The sequence below is a fragment of the Petaurus breviceps genome, unplaced genomic scaffold, assembly GCF_028583685.1.
Source record: "Petaurus breviceps papuanus isolate PSGF00001 unplaced genomic scaffold, PetGlider_PUasm1.0 91133, whole genome shotgun sequence".
Classification (NCBI taxonomy): domain Eukaryota; kingdom Metazoa; phylum Chordata; class Mammalia; order Diprotodontia; family Petauridae; genus Petaurus; species Petaurus breviceps.
In genome coordinates, this window is record NW_027187419.1 from 67115390 (window position 1) to 67138735 (window position 23346).

Here is a 23346-nt window from a genome sequence, read left to right on the forward strand (position 1 = left end):
CTAGAAAGGTAGATCGGTAGAACAGAGTATACTTATAATTTACAGCAGCAAATGACTATAGTAACCTTGTGTTTGCCAAGTGTAATGATTTAAATTTTGGAAATAAGCCTTAAACTTAAATTTAAATGATTACTTAGCTAGATGGAATGTCCCCTACTCTAGTGCATCATCCTTTAATTCTGGGTATCACTAACAGGGCATTTCCAGGTTTATTTTAAAGGCAAAGGGGACAAGCTTTTATGCTAAAAGGGATTCCTAGTTGAACTGACCACATAGGAATCTCTAATGCCCCCAGTTTACTCGTCAATAGTGAAAAGATTTCAAGGTCTCATTGAAAATGTTAATAGCTTTAAAGCAAATGAGCCATCTAAGACAAGAAATCCTACATTTAACAAAGAACAATGGCATACATTTTTCTCTGCGTTCAGGCCACTGCACTACAAAAAGAATTACCTTTCCAGCTTCCAGTTGCTTTCCTACCCCTCCCACCCCACACTCCCCAACATTTGCACCTCAAACTACAGCCAGTCTATAAACTTTTCTAGCTTGAAGGATCTATTCTGAAAATATCCAGGATCTGTATTTGGCTGTTGGGATATTAGCTTGGATAAATCCTTATCTTCCTATGGCTGATAGTAAGAATTACAAATATATATAGCGTCACATACCCAGAGCTGGAAGGGGTCTCAGGTGAACCATCAAGTCTAGCCTCTTCCTTTTAAAAATGAGGGAACTAGAGGCCAGAGTTCAGGAACTTGTCTAACCATCACATAGCTAATATCACACAAGTAGTATCCGGTCTTCTGACTGCAAATACAGTGCCCAAATGCTCACAGGAACAGGAAGAGTAAGAGGAGAATGAGAAAGCAAACATCAGCGGGGAGAAATCCAGGATCTCACTTTTGAGGTCCTATTTGTTTTCTCAGTCCCTCTCTTCCTTCTTCTTACTTGAGTCGTCTCTAGACCCAACCCATGCTTTATGAGCTTGGGCTTTGAGACATCAACCAATAAATGCTTGTTGCCTGACTAACTGACCAGCCAACCCTGAGACAGATCTTAAGAAGCCGGTGAAGAGCCCAGATTTAAGGAGGGTAAAAAGCCTGGGATTAAGCCGGATACTGAAAGGAAGAGAGAACTTATGAAAATTTTCAGTAGAATGGTTAGAACAAGATTTTTATATATTATATTATATTTAAATAATACACAAAAAGGAACAAAGATTTGAGAATATTGGTCAACATAATGACCAACCATGATTTCAGAGAACTTTTGATAAATGCTACCCACCTCCTGAATAAGAGGTGAATGGATTTAGGATACAGGAGGGGGTCATATATTTTTTAGTGTGGCCAATGTGGGAATTTATTTTGCTTCGCTATACATATTTGTTGCAAGGATTTTGTTTTTGTTTATCTTTTTCCCTCAGTAGATGGGATGTGGTGGGAGGGAGAGAAAATAAACGCTTGTTCATTTAAAAAATGATAATAAAGTTTAATATAAAATGTTATAATATGATATCATATAACAGATTTTCTGTCCCCACTTACTATCTTATACCATTCAGTGTTCTATATGTGTCCTCAATCCTTCTTAAACACTTCATGCTTTCCGAAATTACTTGACACTTAATTAAATTCAACAAGCATTTTTTAAGCACCTACTATAGATACAAAGGCAGAAACAAAAAAATAATCCCTTTCCTCGAGGAGTTTACTGGGGGGAAATAATATGTACACAGATGAGTAAATAGAAGATACATACAAAGTAGATAGAGACTAATTCCAAGAGGCAGAAGCTCTCCCAACTTGGAGAGGAGGGGTGTGTCAGGAAATATTTGTTCCAGGAGGTGGCCCTAGAACTTCCTTTCAAGGAAGGTAGGAATTCCAGGAGGCAGGGGTGAGGAGAAAGCATTCCAGGAGTGGGGACAGTCTGGGCAAAGTCCTAAAGGTGGGAGATAGAATTTTGCTGTCAGTGAACAACACTTTGGCTCAGCCACGGAGTGCATGATTGGAGAGTACAGATTCTTCTGCTGTAGCTCTTGTTTTGAAAATGCAAATTTGTGACAGTGGGATTGATATATTAGGGAATAGTGTGAGCATAATGTAGATATGCGAGAGTTAGTCATGGAGAAAAGCTGAACTCCATGGCAGGCATGCATGAGGAGTGTCCTCCACAGATGGGTAGGAGGTGAAGAGAGCACTGCCAGAATGCAGTGGGGCCTGTGGAAAGAGACTTCTGGCTCCAGCTAGGGGCAAGCTCTGCGGCAGTCATCCTGTCTTCCTGGACCCAGGATGCAGAGACTATATTTATGGGGAGGGGTGATAGGGGCAGGGTATAATGGGAGAGAAAGAGAGTGAGCCTGGAGAAGTAGGCACAGAAAGGAAGGGAAAATAGAGGGACCCCCAATGTGTTCTCCTCTGCCACTGAAGAACAGATTCGATTAGGGTGATCCCACCTGTGTTCCACACTCAATGGCTGTTGTGGTTGTTGACTAGGATCCCACAGTGTGTGTTCCTACTTTTGTAGCTGCAGTGATTGTCCCTGGAACTGAGTTTGAGTATTGTGTCCCTAACCCCATTTCCACATGAGCCCTAAAGTTTTTATTTGTTCCATTTGGCGTAGAACAGTGATTTTTTAAGAACTCAGATGATAGCAGTGATGCCATATTTCAACAGATTGTTTTTATTTTACTATTATTACACAATATTTTATGTTATTTTTACTATAGTATTATAATATCAATATTACACCATATTACGATTGTCTAAAATATGAATCAATCAGGAAAGACAGGACAGGTTGGAGTCAGATTGTGAAGGATTTTTTCACTTCCAAATTGAGAAAGTCACATTTTATTTTAGGTTCAAAAAAGAACAACTGAAAATTCATGAGCAGAAGAACAGCATGGTCAGATCTGTGCTTTAGTATTTCTTCTTTATTATAAATGGGTGAACTTGTCCTCCCTCCTTGTCTTATAAATGAACTTTCTAGCAGAAATTGATATTAATGGGACAATAAAAAGAATGCTTGATTTGGACCCACCTTTGCTGCTTACTACAAAAATGACCTTGATATTTCAGCTAACTTCTCCAGATGCCTCAGTTTCCTCATTTGTAAAATGAGAGGGCAGGAATAGATGATCTCCAAGAGCTCTTCTGGGAAGGAAGGAAACAATCATATATTAAATGGCTACTATGTGACAGGCACTGTGATAAGTGCTTTATAATTATTACCTCATTTGATCCTCACAATGTCGTAGGTGCTATTATTATCCCAATTATACAGTTGAGGACACTAAGGCAGGCAGGTTAAGTGACTTCCCCAGGGTCACAGAGCTAGTAAATGTCCGAGGCTGGGTTTGAACTCATTTTCCTAACTCCAGGCCTGGTGCTCTATCCACTTCACAACCTAGCTGGCTCTAGTTCTATGATTTTGTAAAGTAGTAGTCATTCATCCTTGTCTTCTTTTATACAAATCCAAACTTTTTGACTTACATGGTATTTTTGTGCCCCTCCTCAACCTGTCACTTTTCTCAGTAATGCAAATATAGTTTCTAACCATCACTTATCTTTTAGCATACAGAGAAGCCAGCTCTTCATCCAAATATTTTTTTCTTTCCTCTTTTAGACATAATCTCATTTTCTCCCTTAATCTTACCTTTTCTTCTCAACATCAATTGTCCAGAATGTAAATCTTTTGAAGATCCCTTAAATGCCTCTTTTGGTTAATAAAGGACTTTTTGAAGATGAGACCCTTTTCTTGTTCCCTAAAGAATATGTTTAGCCAATCATCCTTCTCCTACTGTCTTCTCTCTCCCACTTCCTTCCTCATCCCAGGGAAAACTTGGTCTGAGTTTTGCACATTCTCCCATTTCTGCTGTGCACCATAAAAGTGCTTGCTTGCTTCCTCTATGACATTACCACCCCCTGCCCATCCTTTGTCCCTTTCTTCTACTTCCAACATTATTATTTTCTCTCCCCCAGTCATAGATCCATCAAGTCTTATATGAGAACCAGCAACAAATCTTCACTGTATGTTTTTAGTGAGAGTTTAAACTACCGTGTTTCCCCGATAATAAGACCTATCCCGAAAATAAGCCCTCCCCTTACTGTGTAAGATTCCTCTAAAATAAGCCCTCCCCCAAAAATAAGCCCTATTGAGATTGCTACTGTAGTGAAGGTGATCCCCTGTGCTACACGCTACATTATGGTACCCTCTGTATGCACCGTCCCCCCCCTCCCGTGAAACGCACGCCGCACTCCAAGCTGCATCCAATCAGAGCTGCAGCAGTGAGCTGCAGCAATGAGCCATTGAGAGCAGTGCCGCGGAGGAGAGCTGAGGCAGGACAACATAAGCCCTTCCCTGAAAATAAGCCCTCTGGTGTTTTTCTTTCCAAAAAAAAAATAATAAGACAGTGTCTTATTATCAGGGAAACATGGTAGGAATTTTTGTGCAGGGAGCAAATACCTCACATTGAAGCCTAGGGAAAATAGCACAAAGTGTGCCCTTAATTTAGGGGTAGATACAGAGACTCCAGGATCTTATCATAAGCCTACTATTAGGAAGGTGATTTTGTGTGTGTGTGTGTCTGTGTGTCTGTGTCTGTGTAAGGATGCACTCTAGCTGCCTGCTGTTAGCTCCCTATTTCAACTAAATATTCTTGGTAACTAGGTGCTAGATTTGGTTATTTCTATTCTACTGTAGAAAAACTGAAAATGCTGTCAGTGTCTTCTAAATTTAGCACCCTAGGATAGAATTCCATTTGTCTCACCCTAGTTTATGGTTCCACTTCTATAGCATCCCTAGAAGTCCATCATTTTGTAGTACAAAAAACTGAGTCCCATGCAGAAAAATTGGAACACCAATGCACTGTTGTTATAGTTGTGAACTAGTCCAGCCATTACAGAGAACAATTTGAAACTACACCCAAAGGGCTATAAAAATGTGTGTATCCTTTGCCCCAGTAACACCACTACTGGGTCTATATCCTAAAGAGATTGAAGAAAAAGGGAAAGGACCTATTTGTACAAAAAATATTTATAGTAGCTCTTTTTGTGATGGCAAAGAATTATAAATGAGAGGATGCCCATCAATTGGGGAATGGCTGAACAAGTTGTGGCATATGATAGTGATAGACTGCTACTGTGCTATAAGAAATGACAAGGGGGATGTTTTCAGAAGAAACTTGGGAAGACTTATATGAACTGATGCAGAGTGAAATGAGCAGAACCAGAACATTGTACACAATAACAATATTGTAATGATGATCAGTTGTACAAGAATTAGCTACTCTGATCAAGAGGATGATCCAAGAAAATTCCAAAGGATCTGTAATGAAAAATTCTATCTCCAAAGAGAAAACTGAACTCTGAGTACAGATTGAAGCATAGTTTTGTTTTTTAATTTTCTTTATTTTCCTTGGGTTTTTGTATGTTTGTGTGTGTTTTTTAAATTTTGTAACAAGACTAATATGAAAATATGTTTTGCATAACTTCACATCTATAATAAATATATTGCTTGCCTTCTCAATGGGTGAGGGAGGGGCAGGAAGGAGGAAGAAAATTTGGAATTCAAAATTTTTTTTAAATGAAGGTTTAAAAGATTTACAAGTAATTGGGAAGTAGTTGTTGAAATAAATAAAAATATATACATATTTAAAAAAAAAGAAACTGAGTCCCAAAGAGGTCAAGTGACCAAGTTCTGCTGCCAGACTCTAAAGCCCTTATTTCTTTCTTCCCTAAGATGTTAAGGAAAATGGGGTTTGAGGAAATGTCATCATGGTTCATCTCAGTTTAAGCATCATATCTCCAACTAGTCCTGGGTTTCTCAAGATTGTTGTATAGCATGGAAACTGGCAGTCAGACATCTTTAATCTGTTGATGGCACTCAAAAGCAGCTTCACCACTAGGTGGAGATGCAATGCCTTTAGTGACCTCAGAATGTAAGGGAAAAAATATGGCCAGTCTTGGGGTGGATGACACACAAATAAATGAGAATTTGAAGACTAGGTTACTTGGTGAGTTGGGAAGCTGGTTTTCAGTGATGATCAAATGTTTTTGGTGTGGCAATATAACAGATTCTCCATTTCCTTTGGAATTTGGAAAACCTAGCTTGTCTTTCATCACCTTGAAATAGTTAAAGAGTAAAATACATACATATATATGTACATACTAACACACACACACACACACAAATCACATATTGCTCTAACCCACCCATGAGATTTTTAGATTTTCTCTTCAAGTCTAGACACTTTTCTTTATATAGAAATGTTGCCAAGTTATGGGGTCCATGCTTGACTTGGGACATTTCATAGGAGGATTGTAGCTAACCAGTGTTGAGTAAGCAAACAGCTTCTTGACTTCCTCCTTTTAATTTTTTTCAAATACTTTTAGTTTCATGTGAAACAGTCTGAAAAGATAGTCCTGTTGGGGTGGAGGAAGGGAGAGAGAAAAATTATGATAAAGAATTTCAAGTATGCAGCAGTGTTTAAACTGGCCCCTACCTCTCCATCCTGCCTCCCCACCCCCCACCCTATCCCACCTCCACATACTTCCCCCTTTGTTTTCTTTCATCATTCTGCACAATACTTCTGAGCTTTTGAGGTAGGCACACACCAGTACTTCAGTGGATCCCTAATAACTCTGATGTAGGCACTCTCCCAAATGTTGCTGGCCACAGCCTATCCATACTTCATCTTGAATGATGTCTTTCCATAAGTTTTATCTATCCAATGCACCTGAGGCCTCCCTCTAGGTATTTTGACATCCTATAGGAATCCTATAGTTCATCATTTGGGCTGTCCATCTGTTGCCCTTCATTCTCACTAGATAGTAAGCCTCCTTTTCCAGTCATAGATCCCCAGTTTTATAAATAAACTGATTCCCTAAGGGCTTTAAGTGACCAAGTTAAATTTAGTGCCAAGGCTAGAACCTTCGTTCCTTCCTCACTAGGTTATACTACATAGCCAAGAAATAGCATTCATATAGATAGACCTTATTTAATAGACATGGTTTTTCATGTTTGTACTGACTGGGTATATGTATGTGCTTAAGATAATTGCCTGCATTGCTCATCTCCCTTCTGAAATTGTCATCTTCTAAAGGTCAAGGACCAGCATATCATAAATCATGTAGCACAGCACAGCACAGTGAACAGATGGGCATTTAAAAGTTTTTCGTGATGAAATCAGTGATGCTTAGTGAATTAGATGCTTCATCTTTTCAAAGCAATAATGTAATGAACAAAATAATTCATAATGAAGTAGTAATGCTTTTAGTACAGTAGAAATGGTGTTGCATTTGGATTTAGAGGCCCTGGGTTCAAGTTCTAGCCCTACAGCTTATTACCTGGCAGGGTAATTATATATAATATATATTATATTTTTTATTTATGTATATATAATATTTATTTATATAATATATATTATAATAATACCTGGTAGGGATGGCAAAGACATAACCTCTCTGGGACTCAATTTCTTCACCTGTAAAATGAGGGCATTGGACTAGATGACCTCAAAGGCTCCCTTTAAGCTCAAAATCTATGCACTTAGGAGCTTTTTAAAAATGTTGCATTTTGTTTGTATATATTTCCCCCAATACAAAACCTTTATAAAGTATGTTTCCTGGGAGAAAAAAAGGTTATCCACTATTAATGGAGAGAAGGGATGAATATTTTAATTTTGGTATTGTAGAAATAATGTTGACCATTGTAGTTTACCAGAGTTGGGTAAGCCTCTCCAATTTGATTTTTTAAAATATATATTGTTGTAGTAATGAGTATATTGTTCTTTTGACTCTGCTCTCTTTACTTTGCATCACTTCAATTATTCACATTCATCATTCCTTTTAGTACTATTTCATTATATTCATACAGCATATTTTGTTCAACCATTACCCAATCATCAGATCCCTATTTTGTTCTCAGCTTTTGGTTATGTTGTTATTAACACTTCTGCACATACAGATCTTTTCTTATTGCCAGTAATCTCCTTGGGATATAATCCCAGTAATGGGATTTTTGGATCAGAAAATATAAATTGTGTAGTAACTTTTCTTACATAATTCAAAATTAATTATTTTTCAGAATCTTTGAACGAGTTTGCAGCTCCACTGTCGGTGAATTCATGTTCCTATCTTCCCACAGACATTCTAACAAATAATTTCCCCTTCATCCCCCTGGTTTTTTATTTTTTTAGAAATCTTGATAGTTCGATAAGTATAATGTGCTAACTTGTGATAGTTTCAATTTGTATTTCTCTGACTAATAACTTTCAAGATTTTCAGGTGGTCAATGATTGTACTTTGAAAAACCATTCATGTCTTTTGACCACTTTCCTGATGCAGAAGGCTCCTACTCTTATAGATTTGCGTCAATTCCCAATAGGTTTTGAATGTCAAACTTTTTTCAGAGATGTTTAACACATTTTTTTCTTAGAGTGTATTTTTTCTTCTGATTTCTAGTTGGTTTTGTTTGTGCAAAAGTGATTTCTTTTATCCTTTGTCTGGCTGATTATACCTGCTTTCCATAATTGTGAAAGCTATAAACTTCCATTCTCATCTAATTTTTATGATGGAAATTTGTTTTATTTAGATTGTTTTTCTACTTGGAATTTATTCAACAGTTTAAGATTATGATCTAAATCTTTTTTTCAATAAACTGCTTTCCAGGCTTCTCAGAAGCTGTTATCAAATAATAAGTTCCCCAATAGCTCCTTTTTCCTTTTTTTATTATATCTTTTGATATTTTAGCCTTTTGTTTCTCCAAATGAATTTTATTTCCTTAATTATTCCATAAAATTTTCCTTTGGTAATTTTATTGATATAACACTTAATCTTTAGTTTCGGAAATTTTTTTATTATAAAATGAGAACATTTTCCCTTATCTTTGCTTATTTTTATTTCCTCAGTTTCTTTGTATTTTCTTATTGCTAGATCTTGCATGTCTAGAACTATATCAGATAATAGAGATACGGGCCATCCTTGCTTTACCCGTGATCTATTAGATCATGAGATCATAGATTTACATATCTCACAGAATGATGAAACCTTAGGGAGTATCTGGTCCAACTCTGAGGTCTTTTCATAGATGAGCAAACCAAGACTCAAAGAGGTTATGACTTGTTCAGGATTACACAAGTACTCAATAGCAGAACTAGAACTCAGACACAGGTCTTATTCCTCCAGATTCAGTGCACTATAGCATTAGAAGACTTCCACTGTTTCTCTTTTATAAATAATTATAGTTTCTGGTTTTAGACGGAAGTTTTTGGTCATATGAAAGCAAAGTCTTTTCCTTGCTGTGCTTTTCAGTATTTTTGAACATAAATTAGTACTTGAAGGCTTACTTTGTCTACTTTTATTGATATAATCATGAAATTGATATTTTTGTTATTGCCTTGCATTTAATAAATGTTTGCAGGATTGAATTATTTTTTTACATTTGTAATTTTTCTAATTTTATATCATCTTTACATTCACGGTATAAATCTTACCTGGTCAGAATGAATAATTTTTAATATATTGCTATAGTCTCTTTGCTAATATGTCATATATTCATGTCAGTGTTCATTGGTAATATGAGTCCATAGTTTTCTCTTTGCTTTCTCTCCTTGGTTGGGTACTAGGACCATATTTGACTAGAGAGAAGGAGTTTGGTAAGGTCTTTCCTTTTTCTATTCTTAGAAACAATTTATGTGATGTAGGAATTATTTGTTTACATTTTTTATAATTGTAAATCCAGCTAAACAAGGTGTTTTATTTTTTGTTTTATTTGGGAAATTTACCTTTGACTTACTCATTTTTTCTTTCTAAGACTGGGTTGTTTAGATTCCCTATTTACAGATTTTTTTTTAATCTATGTATTTTATAATTTTTTTAAGTACTCATCCATTTCATTGACATTTTTAGTTTTGTTTTTTTTTAAGCAATTGGAGTTAAGTAATTATTAACTGTAATGGAAATGCAAATTTAAAGATCTTCCCTGCCCCTAGGCTAAAGTGCATCTGGAGCCTGGGGTGGGAGGCTTGTTTTTCAGTATATACTTCTTGATTGGCCAGTGAGTCAATAAGGTTGTTACATTCTCTGAGGAGAAGGCTATATAAGCCCTGATGTGTAGCTTTGTTTTGGGGCTCACTTTGAGAAGTGTTCTGTGATTTGATCAGATGAAACTCTGGGAAGCCAGTTCTTGAGAGTCCCCCGGCTTTGAAAAACCCAGATGTTGATTTGGTATGGATGTAATGGTTGAACAGTTTGGAAATCTGTCTACTTGATCTGTTTCTGTCTTGATAATTCTGTCTGTATACTCTGAAGTTTGGGGTGCTGACCTTTTTCCCCTGAACTAGGTAAACAATATATGTTTGACTGATTAAAGTAAGCTTGTTAACCCATTTTGAGTTGCTTTCCTTTATCAAAGCAGATCTAAGAACCTGTGTTGGCAGATACCCTGGGGATGCTGGGGTGCTTGCTGCTATAGTAACTTGCTCAAGGTTACAAGTCCAGTTATTTCTGGGTGTGGTGCTAAGCATCTGAGCCCGGATTTGATCCCCAGGTCATCCCGACACTGGGGCCGGTGCTCTTACTCACTGAGCCACCTGGCCGCCCCAACATTTTTAGTTTTATTAGCATATTTTCTGATAGTTGTCATTATTTACTCTAGGCATTGTGAATTCCCCTTCTCATTTTTTTATGTTAGTAATTGGGCTTTTTTCCTCATAAATTCAAATTAGCTCAGTAGAGTTGTAGAATATTGGACTTGGAGTCAGAATGGCCTGAATTCTTCGGTCTCAGACACTTACTAGATGTGTGACCCTACGTAAATTACATCAGAAGGATCTTATGAGGATAAGGAATAGCATATTTAAAGTACTGTATAAATGTAAAAATGTTATATAAATGCTATTAGTATTTTATTGATTTATTTATTTTAGTTCTTTAATTATCAAAATGCATTACTTATAATTTTTGCAAGAATAACATAGTTTGTAGCCATTATTACCCATTATTAGTTTTGCAGATTTAGGAACATCTTCATTTATGACCCAAATTTTACACACAGGTGCCAATTTTCCTTTAAGCAGAGCAAAGCAATTTGATACATACCTCATTAATTTTCACAAAATAAAGTAAACTATCTATTCCCTACACTTTATTATCCCTAATTGATTTTTTTCTTCCCAGGTCAGTTACCTCTCAACAACCAGTGAGAGTATGCCTAAGGAATGTCAATTATTTCTAATATTGGCTTTGTTAAAACATAATTGGGAAAGTAAATTTGTTGTTAAAGCCTTGTACAATTCATTCCAAAGCCATCTACTGCTTTGCATTTTCTGTCCTTCTCTAGCATACATAATCCAAGCTTGATTATATCCCTGGATGATAAAATAATCTGGTGCTAAGGAGTGCTGTCTCTGATTTAATATCAGAGTTAAGTGATCTACCCAAAGTTATATTTTGGCAGAGTCCAAAGATTATAGGTCAAGGAGTCATAGAATTAGAGTCTGATGGTACATCTAGTGCAAACCTTTTCATTTTACAGATGGGGGCACTCATATCCAACAAGCTGAGTGACTTGCCTTGTTCACACAGGTAGTAAATGGCACATCTGGTGTTTGAATCCAATTCCAAATTCAGTGTCCTATCTATAACACGAAGGAAGTCTGGATTCCTGATACATTGATCTTTGTAGTTGGGTAGTATATATGGGATCATATCCATGAGAAAAGTCTTCAAGGCACTTATTTAACATATATCAAGGGATAAGCCTGGCTTGAATAAATAGCACCAGAGCCAGATCCAGATAGCTAGGTGGCACAGAGGAAGACTAGTTCAATCCAGCCCCAGACACTCGGTAGCTGTATGACCCTGGGCAAGTCATTTAACCTTATTTGCTTCAATTTCCTCATCTGTAAAGTTAGCTGGAGAAGGAAAAGGCATACCATCCCATTATCTTTGCCAAGAAAACTCCAAATGGGGGTCACAAAGAGTCAGACCCAACTGAAATGACTGAACAACAACCACTTTCTATGCAGCGTTGATAGGAGAGGGCAACATGGGGTATTTTTTTTTTCAGATAACAGACACTAATATTTTATGATTATAGAAGCTGAAATTTTTTTTAATTTTTTTCTATTTTTTGCCATACTGATCTTTTCTTTTTTCTCTCTTTTTTATTTTTTAGTTTACATCATTCATTTCCACAAGATTTTGAGTTACAAATTTTCTCCCCATTTTTCCCCTACCCACCACCTCAAAACAGCGATCCCACTGAATATCCCTCCCCCAATCTGCTCTTTCCCAAATCTTCCCCATCCCCTCTCTGACTTTCCAGTAGGGAAGGGTGGATCTCTATGTCCCAGTGCCTGTATATCTTCTTTCCCAGTTATATATAAACTAATAATAATAATATAAATTTTTAAACATTTGATTTTAAAACTTTGAATTCCAGATTCTTTCCCTTCCTCCCTCATCACCCACCCTTACTGGGAAGATAAGCAATTCAATATAGGTTGTACATGTATAGCTAACATGGGGTAATTTTAATATTTTTCATAAATGTATGCATTTTTAGTTTCAGAAGATTCAGCATTCCATGGCATAAAAGTATTTTGTGAGTAGTTAGGTTACAAGTGTTACACTGGCAATTTGGATTCTCTCCGGTGGACAGTGACATAAAAAAGGGCACAATTTTCAAATGCAGGGAGTTGCCATTTTTAAACCTTGTTGAGGATGCAAAAAATGTTTGATCCCAGCTCTGAGATGTGTCTTCTCCTTTCTCCAGTCTCACTAGTTATACAAATTAACATTTCAATACCAGATTAAATTATGTGGACACATTAAAGGGGGAAATTTTTTTTAATAATTTTAATTTTTAATAATTCCTTTTAAGTCCCAGCTAAGATCCTGTCTTCCACTGGAATACTTTCCCAATCTTTCTTAATTCTAGTACCTTCCTTCTGTTAATTATTTCCTATTAATGTTGTATATAGTTTGTACTTATTTGTTTGCTTGTTGTCTTTCCCATAGTAACTTATTTGAAGAGAGGGACTGTCTTTTACTCCTTTTTTATCCACTGTGCTTAGAACTGGCATCTAGTTGGCACAGTGGATAGTGTGCCAGACCTAGAGTCAGGAAGACTCATCTTCCTGAGTTCAAATACTGGCCTCAGACACTTACTAGTTGCATGACCCTGGGCAAGTCACTCAACCCTGTTTGCCTTAGTTTTCTCATCTGTAAAATGAGCTGGAGAAAGAAATGGCAAACCACTCCAGTATCTTTGCTAAGAAAACCCTAAATAGGGTCAGGAAGAGTTGGACATGACTAAAAAACAACAGAACAAGTGCTTAGCAAAAGCACCTGGTCTGTTAAGTAGGCAATTAATACATTTTTATTGATAGAACATCATTTCAATCCACAATTTCCCTGATACTAAGCACTATCTTGTGACATAGAGAAAACAGTTAAATAAAATCAATGGACATAGAAACCTTGTCTGGAAATGTATGTAGCCTTCTGTGTCCATAGTCTTTCACTTTTCTTTGGGGAGGAGGGAGTTATATTTCATCATCTGTTCTCTGGTACACATATAGTAATCATTATTACTCAGTGTGTTGCTTCCTTCTGATGATCTCTTAATTCACATTACTGTGGTCATTGCCTTCCTGGTTCTGCTTATTTCATCTCTATTACTTCATTCTTCATCACTTTATGTTGTCCTATATTTTTCCAGAATTCTTCATTTAATCCTTTCTTCAGGTACAGCAATAATCCATTGTATCCCTATATCACACTTTATTCCACTATTACCCAATCAGTGAGTACCTACTTTGTTCTTCTATAAATAATTTCCTAGGTATGAAGCCCTCCCCTTTTTAATCTTTAAATCCCTTGGAGAATAAGCCTAGTAGTGGGATCAATGGATGGAACTTTTCTGCTGCATGTCACACAGCCAGATATGTTAAGAGACGGGACTTAAACCCATATCTTCCTGACTCCAAGACCAGAATTGATGTAATTCTAGAGTGGATTCTCCTTATTCTCCCTACCCTACCCCCAGCTTGAACAACTAGTCAGAATTTGCCCCCGGTTTTCACGTTCGGATAATCTCTGGAATCAGCAGAAACAAATAGTCCTAGTAGCTGGAAACATCTGCATTTGAACCAAAATATATAAGACAAAAGTATGTGAAGCAGTAAATTATTTTTATTTGCAAACGTTTCTCATGTAAACATTTCCAAAGCTCTCAGGAATCTGTTTTCATAAATATGATTGCTTGTGGGTTGACTTTTTTGGAAGGTGGGAAGAAAGGAGATGGGGGAGGGGAAGAAGGCAAGTCAGGATTCCTGTATTTCATGTTTGACTTCTCCTGAAATAAATAATATCTGGTGCTATTTCACTTTTTCTGTATATTTTTTGGAACGGACCAGAGCAGCACACATTGTGTTTTTAAAATAGATCAAAAGAGCAGTTTCTGATTTATCTGGACAAATTGTTCTCCAAGTTCTTTCTAAAATACCCCTGATTCGACTGGTTTTAAAAGCAGCAACAATAACAACCCCTACCAAATCCACCCCTCATCAATATGCTTTGTCATCACTCATCTTGGCTGTTATCTTTCTAAATCAACCCTTTTTCTATTTGATGTGGTTTGGAAACTTATTAAGACATCCTAGAACATTATTGATATATCACACTATTCTCCAACTTAATGGTCAAATATGAATCAAGCCAGTTTCCACTAAGTTAAATGATTCCCTTATTTCCCAAGTCTTTAAATACCTCCCCAGATAGAAAACATTGTACTATTCCTGTATATATCCTCTATGTGAATTGTGAAAAATGCTTTTACATGTGTTTACACACAAACTTTTTTTGCCGCAAATTCAAACAGTTGCCATGTTCTACATGAATGTAATCTTATAACCAGGTTAGAAATCCTGTAGAACCTGGAATCACAGGACTTAAGTTTGAATCCTAGTTCTGAGACTTAATACTTATGTTGATATGAGGCAACTCACTAACCTTCTTAGTTTCCTCATATGTAAAATTGTTTGTTGTTTGTCATCAGAGTCCAGTAGCAAGACATAGGTCAGGACAATTGGAGATGATCCGAGATACAGTGGGAGACCTCGGCCTTCTTAAGCTAAGGTCTTTCCCAGGTCTTAGTTTGTCTGAGGCAACACCCATTTCAGTGATTAAAAAAGGTTAGGTAAGAATCGAGGCAAAAGATGGCCTAGTTTGCTTTCTCAAAAGAACCAGTTGGGGACTGGAGCAGATGAATGTTAAGGTTCCACCTATATTATATTTTATATTCATTTTATGTTATTTATATTAATATGTTGTATAATATATTTTATAATATGTATTATAAAATACTATAACATTCAATCAATTCTTGTCAAATAGGGAGTTATTCCCCAGATAATTTATTCTCCTCTGTAAGAAAATTGCCTCTATGATTGCAGTACAGCAACTATTCTCTAGCTTATAGTCTTAGAGAGTTGCATGAGGCATTGAGAGGTTACATGATTGGCCCAAAGTCACACAATTGGATATGTCAGGAGATGGGACTTGAAGGTAGATCTTCCTGACTCCAAATTCAGCTCTCTATCCACTATGCCATTCTATCTCTCAAGGCATTTGTGCAAAAACCATGTAAAATGTTATGACATAAAAAATAAGCATGTAAAGTCATACAGTCTTGCAGAGCAAATTAAACAGCAAAACAGCATATATACTGACTGTAACTAGATTAACTGCAACAAAACCTATTCGGAAGAAAGGAGTTCAGAAGCAAGTAATATATTATTATGATTATTCTGTTAAAATTTATAAATGGAGAATAATATATATTTCCTTTTTAATCAAACTATAGTTTATGGTTTTATATATGATTTAATGTATTTTGGTTTATTTGAGATTTTATTAAGTTATTGTCAAAATATTTTCTCACAAATAAATGTAACTACATGTAATAAAAGGCAGTATGTGATAAATTCCCTCAAAAAGGGGCAAAAAAAATTGCTGTAGGAGATCAGAGACCAAATGAAGTTCCATTTGAGCTGGTGGGAGTTTGACAAGTAGATATACAAAGCAGAGAGAACTCCCTCTCCCCCATTTTGGGGAATGGCATCAGGAAAGATATAGTGACAGAAAAGCACATGGAATGTTTGGGAGATGGGGCACATTAAGTTTGTTTGGAACTTAGGCTATCTGTAAAGTAGGGGTGGGGGGTAAGACTGGCAAATTAAGTTGGAGCCAGATTGTAGAGGACTTTGCCATGATTTAGAGTTGGGATTTTTATTTGGTAGGTTCTAGAAAACCATTTGAATAGGGAAGTGATATGCTTGAGATGTGATAGTGGCTGAATGTAGGATGAATTTGAATAACTATACATGGGTCCATTTAGGAAAGTATCACAGTAGTCTAAGATGAGAGGTCTTGAATGGAGACAATAGTAGTGGGAAAGAAAAGGAAAAACATATGCCTAAGTCATTTCAAAACAGGGATTGATAGATATTGGTGCCCAGATATAAAAGGTAAGGGAGAGTACAGAGTCAGAGACCACTTTCAGATGTCCAGCTCAGATGGCTCAGAGAAAAATGATTACATTAAGAAAACTAGGAAAGCCAAAAGGAAGATCTACTTCTGCAGAAGAAAATAGCTTAGTTTTAAATATATGATGCTTGAGGTGCTAAATAAATACATCCAAATGGGAATAACCCAATAGATGTTTCCTTTTTTTGACATTGTTAACTGCCCTCTTCTCCTAGATATTCTTTCAACTCTAGGCTTCCATGGCACTATTCTCCCCTGGTTCTCCTTCTGTCTGGTTCAGTCTCACACTCCTTTTCTGGATTTTTGTCTATATCACATCCTCTCATTGTTATTATCTCACAAGGATCTGCTCTAGGCCTTTATCTTTTCTCCTTCTATCCTTTCTCAATAATCACATTCTCTCCCATGGGTTTAATTATCTCTATTCAGATGACTCACAGATATCTATGCAAATATATTATGTATGTGTATTCAACCTTAGTGTCTCTCCTGAGCTTCAATCTTTCATCACCAATTACCTACTTACTGTATATTTCAAACTGGGTATCCTAGAGATATTTCTAACTTAACATGACGAATAGTGAACCCATTCTCTTTCCTCTTAAGCCCTCTTCTCTTCCAAATTTCCCTATTTCTATTGAAGACATCATTATCTTTCCAGTCTTCCAGGTTTATAACTTCAGCTTTATCCTTGAAACGTGGTTCTCTCACCCCTCACATTTAATCAGTTGTCAAATTTTGACATTTCTACCTCCACAGTGTCTCTCACGTCTGACCCATACTTTCATTTCACTCAGCTACCATCTTAGTTCAAGCCCTCATCCCCTCTTAAATGGATTATTGCAATAACCTCTTTCCATGCCTTAAGTCTCTTGCCATTTGTAAAGCCATGCAAGAGCAGCTTTCCAGAGGACTGCTGCTGTGAACAGCTTTCAAGGTTCTGATTATATAGTATAGCAAACTCTCTATTTATTCAATAACAAATCAGAGCAAAACATTCACAGAAAATCAAGGTACAGCATTCACCATGTCACAACTCAACAGCTTATCACTAAAATGGCCACATAGTTTTCACCAAAGTGGTCACATAGTTTTAAAGAAAATACATTCATTTTATCAATCACAAAATCCTTAATTCTTCTTATATATGGTCATTAGCTCCTCCCCTTCCTGTTGCAGGAGTTCATGAGTTCTAGGGTTCACAAATTGTGGGGTTCACATGTTCTGTTTCTTAACAAACTTGATATAAGGCTCAAAAGAAACTCAAACTGAAACAAGGTGTTAATTCAATAGCTGAAACAAGGTGTGAACTACTTCTGTGCTTGCCATGATACTACTCCAATTCATGCTCCACTTTTCCACCAAACTATTTTTTCCTTAGGTGGAGATCTGATCTTGTGACTCTCTAAATCAGCCAACTCCAGTGGCTTCTGATTGCCTTTAGGATAAAATATAAAACTGCTTAGATTTTTAAGTCCTCTGCAACCTGGCCCTATTGTATATTCCTTCCCCTCTTATATTCTGTAATTCAGGCAGATTGACTTCCTGTCTCTTCCTCAGTCATATCTGTGTACTGGCTCTATCACATATCTGGAATCTCCTCTATCCTTACCTCTAACTCATACAGGCTCCCTTTTCCTTTAAAACATAGGTCAGATTAACGCAGATAGCTCATTTTTGCAAGTTTGCCAGTTCCTTTCAGATAGGTCTCTTGTAACTCAGTTTGCTCCAGGGCAGAGTTTGGGTAAGAAGTCAGTAGAGTGTTGGTCTACTTATAAAGTCTTTCCCTAGCCTGAATTTATCTTCTTAGAGGTTGTCAACCATGCTCATTTTCTTGATTGTGGTCATGAGCTCATGGAAACAAATTACTTCCTTTCCTGTACCTCTGGAGTATACTGGGCACTTTCTTAGCTCTCAGCCTCACCGTGGTGTGTGCTTCCATGCCACAGACTTTTACCACTTTTCTCCCTTCCCAACCCTCGCTTCAGTATCTCTTTTTAGATCTAAATGTAAACCTTTTGTTTTTGTTTAAGCCTACATGACAGACTTATAAGAACTGTATTCTCCTTTTCATTCAAAACAAGGCCTGTATTCTTGTTATTTCTTTTAAAAATGCTCACCCTGATGACCCGACCTAGGAGTGTGTACAATGTATCTCATTATCTTGTGCAAATCCAATGCTCTTCTTTCAAATAGGAATCTATCTGCTTAGGTCCTAAAGAAACTCTTTAACCTTTCTTCAGAGTTGATCTTAAAAATCTGTGTTTTGGGCACTGAATACCCTGTTTATTATTCTGACACATTGACAAATTTATGTTACCATTGAGTTTGGAGGTGTCAAGATGGTCACCATCTCTGTGGTCATTTTTGTCACTTATCAAATCTTCAGTAAGACCTCAATAAAGAAGGAAGAAAAGTAGTGACAGATGGAAAAGAAGGTCATTCAAGAAAATTTTCATTTTTTCTGGTCACAAGATGGAATAGAGTCTGATTTTATTACTAAGCAATCCTTGGGTTTGTTGAGTCGATCCTGAGTCCAGGTGCCTCTATAGTTTACTTTTTTATGACTAAAACTGCAGATAAAAGGATAAATGTTGAATCCAGGATGACAGCAGGTATCATTCCGCTTGATTTATAGTCCCTTTTAAAAAGCCTTTTCTACCCTTTCACAGCAAACACCTCTTCCAAGACATCCAGGTTAAAAAAAATTATACACTGGAGAAGAATTCAAGTTTCAAGAGAAAGAATTGTGATCTCTAATACTGATGCATTCACATAGAAGCCTACAAAAGGTCGTTAGCAAAGTTTCTTCTAAATTGTTCCTCAGATTTTGTTTTCTGGTTGTTGTTTTTTTTTATGACAGTTTTATAGCTCTTCAAATGCAATTGCAAAAGCATTCTCAGCAAGTTAGTAATTCATATGGAATTCAGTTAAAACTTAAAGTCAGACAGTTTATTTTCATAAAGTCAATGTGAGTATCCTTTCTAAGGTTGAATAAAAGAATAGCTATTTTGCTTGGGTGTGTGTGTGTACACATACACATATATACATATATAATATTTTATATTTGCTTCACTTTATATATATTTAATTTATATATACATATATAATATTTTATATACTACATATAGTATACATATACACATATACATGCATGCATATATATTCCCATCTCTGATATATACTGACCCAGAAAACACCTGGCCATGTAACCTTGAGCAAGTTACTTAACCCCAATTGCTTAGGGGCAGCCAGGTGGCTCAGCGAGTAAGAGCACCGTTTCCAGTGTTGGGATGACCTGGGAATCAAATCTGGGCTCAGATACTTAGCACCACACCCAGAAATAACTGGCTGTGTAACCTTGAACAAGTTACTATAGCGGCAAGCACCCCAGTGTCCCCAGGGTGTCTGCCAACACGGGTTCTTAGATCTGCTTTGATAAAGGAAAGCAACTCAAAATGGGTTAACAAGCTTACTTTAAATTGCTTTAAAAAAAAAAAAAAAAAGAGCATAAATTGCAAAAAAAAGGTGTCAATGTGCATTGCTAGGGAATGTTTCCTTATCTGGGGGTTTCCCATGTCACAGAAATCCAAATTCCATTCCTATTCCTCTCTATATAGTACCAGAATATGCCATTAATATTCAAAAGATGTAGACTTTTAGAAATCTCTATAGAATCTTAATAATTCAATTGAACACAGAGCAAAGCAACAAATGTTCTAAGCTGAGAGTTTTATACAATGCAGTGAACCTTCACACTGGAAAATGGAGGAGGAAGTTCTTATTGAGCCATCAGTCAAACATCAAGTTCAACATATGTCCCTGACTACTTTTCTTTCCCTTTCTTAGATGAGGTATTATAGTGAAAAAACTTCAGGGTTCTCATTTCATTGAAACAACTCTCATATTCAAAGCCAAGATGAGAAAATGACTGCCCTTGGCTGAAGTATTTGGGGTGAAACAAAAGTCAATCTGGTTACAGATTTCATGAAAGATATGTACATACACACACATCAGTGGAGTTGTGTTTTATTTATTCAAGATTTTTGCTTTGTAAAAAGTGAAGAATTTAGTAAAATTTGTCCCATCAATAAAGGGACATGGTCCTAAAATTTCCCTTCTTAATGGATATTAACATGGTATTTGGGGCAGCTAGGTGGTGCAGTGGATAGAATGGCAGGCTTGGAGTCACAGACTCATCTTTCTGAGTTCAGATTTGGTAACAGACACTAGCTGAGAGACCCTGGGAAAGTCATTTAACCCTTTTTGCCTCAGTTTCCTCATCAGTAAAATGAGCTCAAGAAGGAAATAGCAAACCGCTCCAGTATCTCCGCCAAGAAAATAAAAAATGGGGTCACAAAGAGTAGGCCATGACTGAAAAACGACTGAACAACACCACATTATATTTCCTGTGTTGTAATGGTGTGGGCACTCCTTCCATCCCCAGCAGTTCATTTCCCAAGTTGCTTGTAACAAAAAAGCCGAAAACACAACACCTAGCCATTTCATTTGTATGTTGTTGTATGTGTTGGTATATAGGTATGAAATGCAGCCTGGCATAGTGGGTAGAAAGCTTACCATAGAATTAGGGAGGCCTGGGTTCAAGTTTTGTCTCAGATAGGTACTGTCTCTGTCAACCCTGAGTAAATCATTTAATCTCCCAGTGCCCCAAGTCACTATCTGAAACTATAACAGACATATTTACTGATCCACTTTGGTGAAGGAAGTTTCCATACTTTGTCTCCTACATCAGTGAAAGCACAGATTCAGAGCCAAAAATAAATAGATAAATAAAATTAAACACACATATACATGTGATCTTGACTTGTGCTTTTATTGGGAACACCTGGTATGGAAAATTCCTTCACCAGTGTGGACCAGTAACCAATTTGTAACTTAAGTTACTTGGGGTATTGAGAGGTCATAAAGTCAGTACCTGTCGAAGTCGGAGTTCCAAGGCCAGCTTTCTATCCACATTGTTTCTCAGTTAATGATATAGCTTTATAAAGTACACTCTGTATTTTCACTTTCCTTGCTTCCTAGTATGAATTCATATTCTCTGGGTCATTTCTATATTTATTTGTTGGAAACAAGGATTTGCCTAGTTTTTGCTATGTTAGTAAGTCATGCTCATCATTTTTATAACATTTTGATTTCTTTCACTGGAAAACCTTTTTAATGATGAAAGCCCTGAAGGTAGACAAAATAGATAATCCACTCTTTATTTATTTTGGGGTTTTTTAGGGTTAGTGGCTAAATCCCGCCCACACAAATGTAGCCAGTCATTACTGAAGTACAATGTCCTTTTTTTTTTTTTTAAATCCTACTCAGGCAAGTGAAATGATAACATGAAGCACAGCTAGCTGAAATCAGGAAACCTGAGAGCAAGAATTCGTGAAGTCAAAAAGCTATTGTAGGGCTTGTTTCTTGGCCCCAAATATCAGAAGAATAAATACATAAATAAGCGAGCTTTGGGATGATTAGAAATAAAAGGTTTGCTAGACAGATGCATTGTGATATGGCATGCAGTGAAATTGACTGAACCCACAGAATATGAGAGAGAGAGAGAGAGAGAGAGAGCGCTTCTCCATCCGGTACCCGTTGAGCCAGTGTGGCTGCCTCTCTCGCAATGATCGCTTTTCTTGGGGGAAGGTTGGGGGAGGGAAGAGTGACATAAAGTGAACATTTTTGACTGTGGCTGAGGAGGGGTTAAAAAAAAATTGAAGAAGAAAAAAAGCCCTTGGAAAAATTGTCTTGTTCCCGATCCGCAGTTGCTCGAGACCTACTCTCCTGCATCTAGGCTGACTGATGGATGGGGCTTTTTAAACGTCACTGCAACCAGATCCACGAGTGTAGCTTCTGCTTTACCGCAGAGTGATGCAGTTGTGTATAATTCAGCATGTGGTGCCTGGAAACAAGCTGAGGGGGAAGTAGCTGACCAGAGGATGCATGAGATGTGCAGGGAGGCTTCTCTGAAGCGGAGGGAGAGAGAGAGACCCACGGAACCTGGGAAATTCCGCCAGCTGCAGAGAGGGAGGAGACGTTTCTCTGGGAGGCTTCAAGTTGATATTGTGAGGAGGAGAAGGAAGGAGGTGCTTGGAGCTGGGTCACTCAGCCTCCCGGCCTCTTAAAGGGAAGCAGTTTGGACAGGGGGGAGGCTGCACCCTGAGAGAAGCCCAGCTAGCTCGAGCCCTCCCCTCCCCTCCTCTCCCAACCCCCAAACTCCCCCCGCCCCCCTTCCTTGAGAACATTGCATACTGTGCAGATAGCAACTACTCTGGGGGCTGTACCTGTCTGAAACGGAGCATGTGGACAGGCAGCAGGCATTTGGGGCCGTGGCAGCCAGCAATGCAAACAGCAGCTTTTGAGGGGCTGCAGGGGGAAACAGAAACCCAATAAAACTAAGTCCAGGAGCTGAAGGAGGAGCAGAGGCCAACCGTCGCCTGCTTTTTAGCGTTTTCTTAGTATTATTTTTTAATGAGGACTACCTGCCAAGGAGGGAAGAAGCAGATCTGCAGAACCTTCGATTCCTCTCCTGACCTCTAGTTTACATCACTAACTGGTGACAGTCACATCTCCATACACAGTACCTGCCACTTCAGCTGCTCAGAATCATAGAAGCGTCTTTGTATGCTGCAGACATGGCTAGCCAGCAGGATTCAGGCTTCTTTGAAATCAGTATCAAATATTTACTGAAATCCTGGAGCAATAGTGAGTAGTAGAAAACTGATCTCTTTTTCATACTGTGTAATGTTTGCTCAATAATGTGGGTAACTCAGATAATGAAATC

The 23346-nt window shown here is 37.4% G+C and overlaps 1 protein-coding gene across 8 annotated transcripts in view; it reads left to right on the forward strand.

Annotated features, from left to right (window-relative positions):
* The window catches only part of FRY (FRY microtubule binding protein), a 586038-nt gene that overhangs the window by 215041 nt on the left and 347651 nt on the right, over positions 1-23346 (forward strand). For 2 of the 8 annotated variants that reach the window (XM_069080513.1, XM_069080514.1), the window contains exon 1: positions 22787-23267. The exons of the other annotated variants lie outside the window; for them this stretch is intronic. In XM_069080513.1, coding sequence (XP_068936614.1) covers positions 23198-23267 — 70 coding nt within the window. In that variant the 5' untranslated portion in view covers positions 22787-23197. Of the gene's footprint in view, positions 1-22786; positions 23268-23346 lie in introns of those variants that run through there. 8 annotated transcript variants of the gene reach the window in all.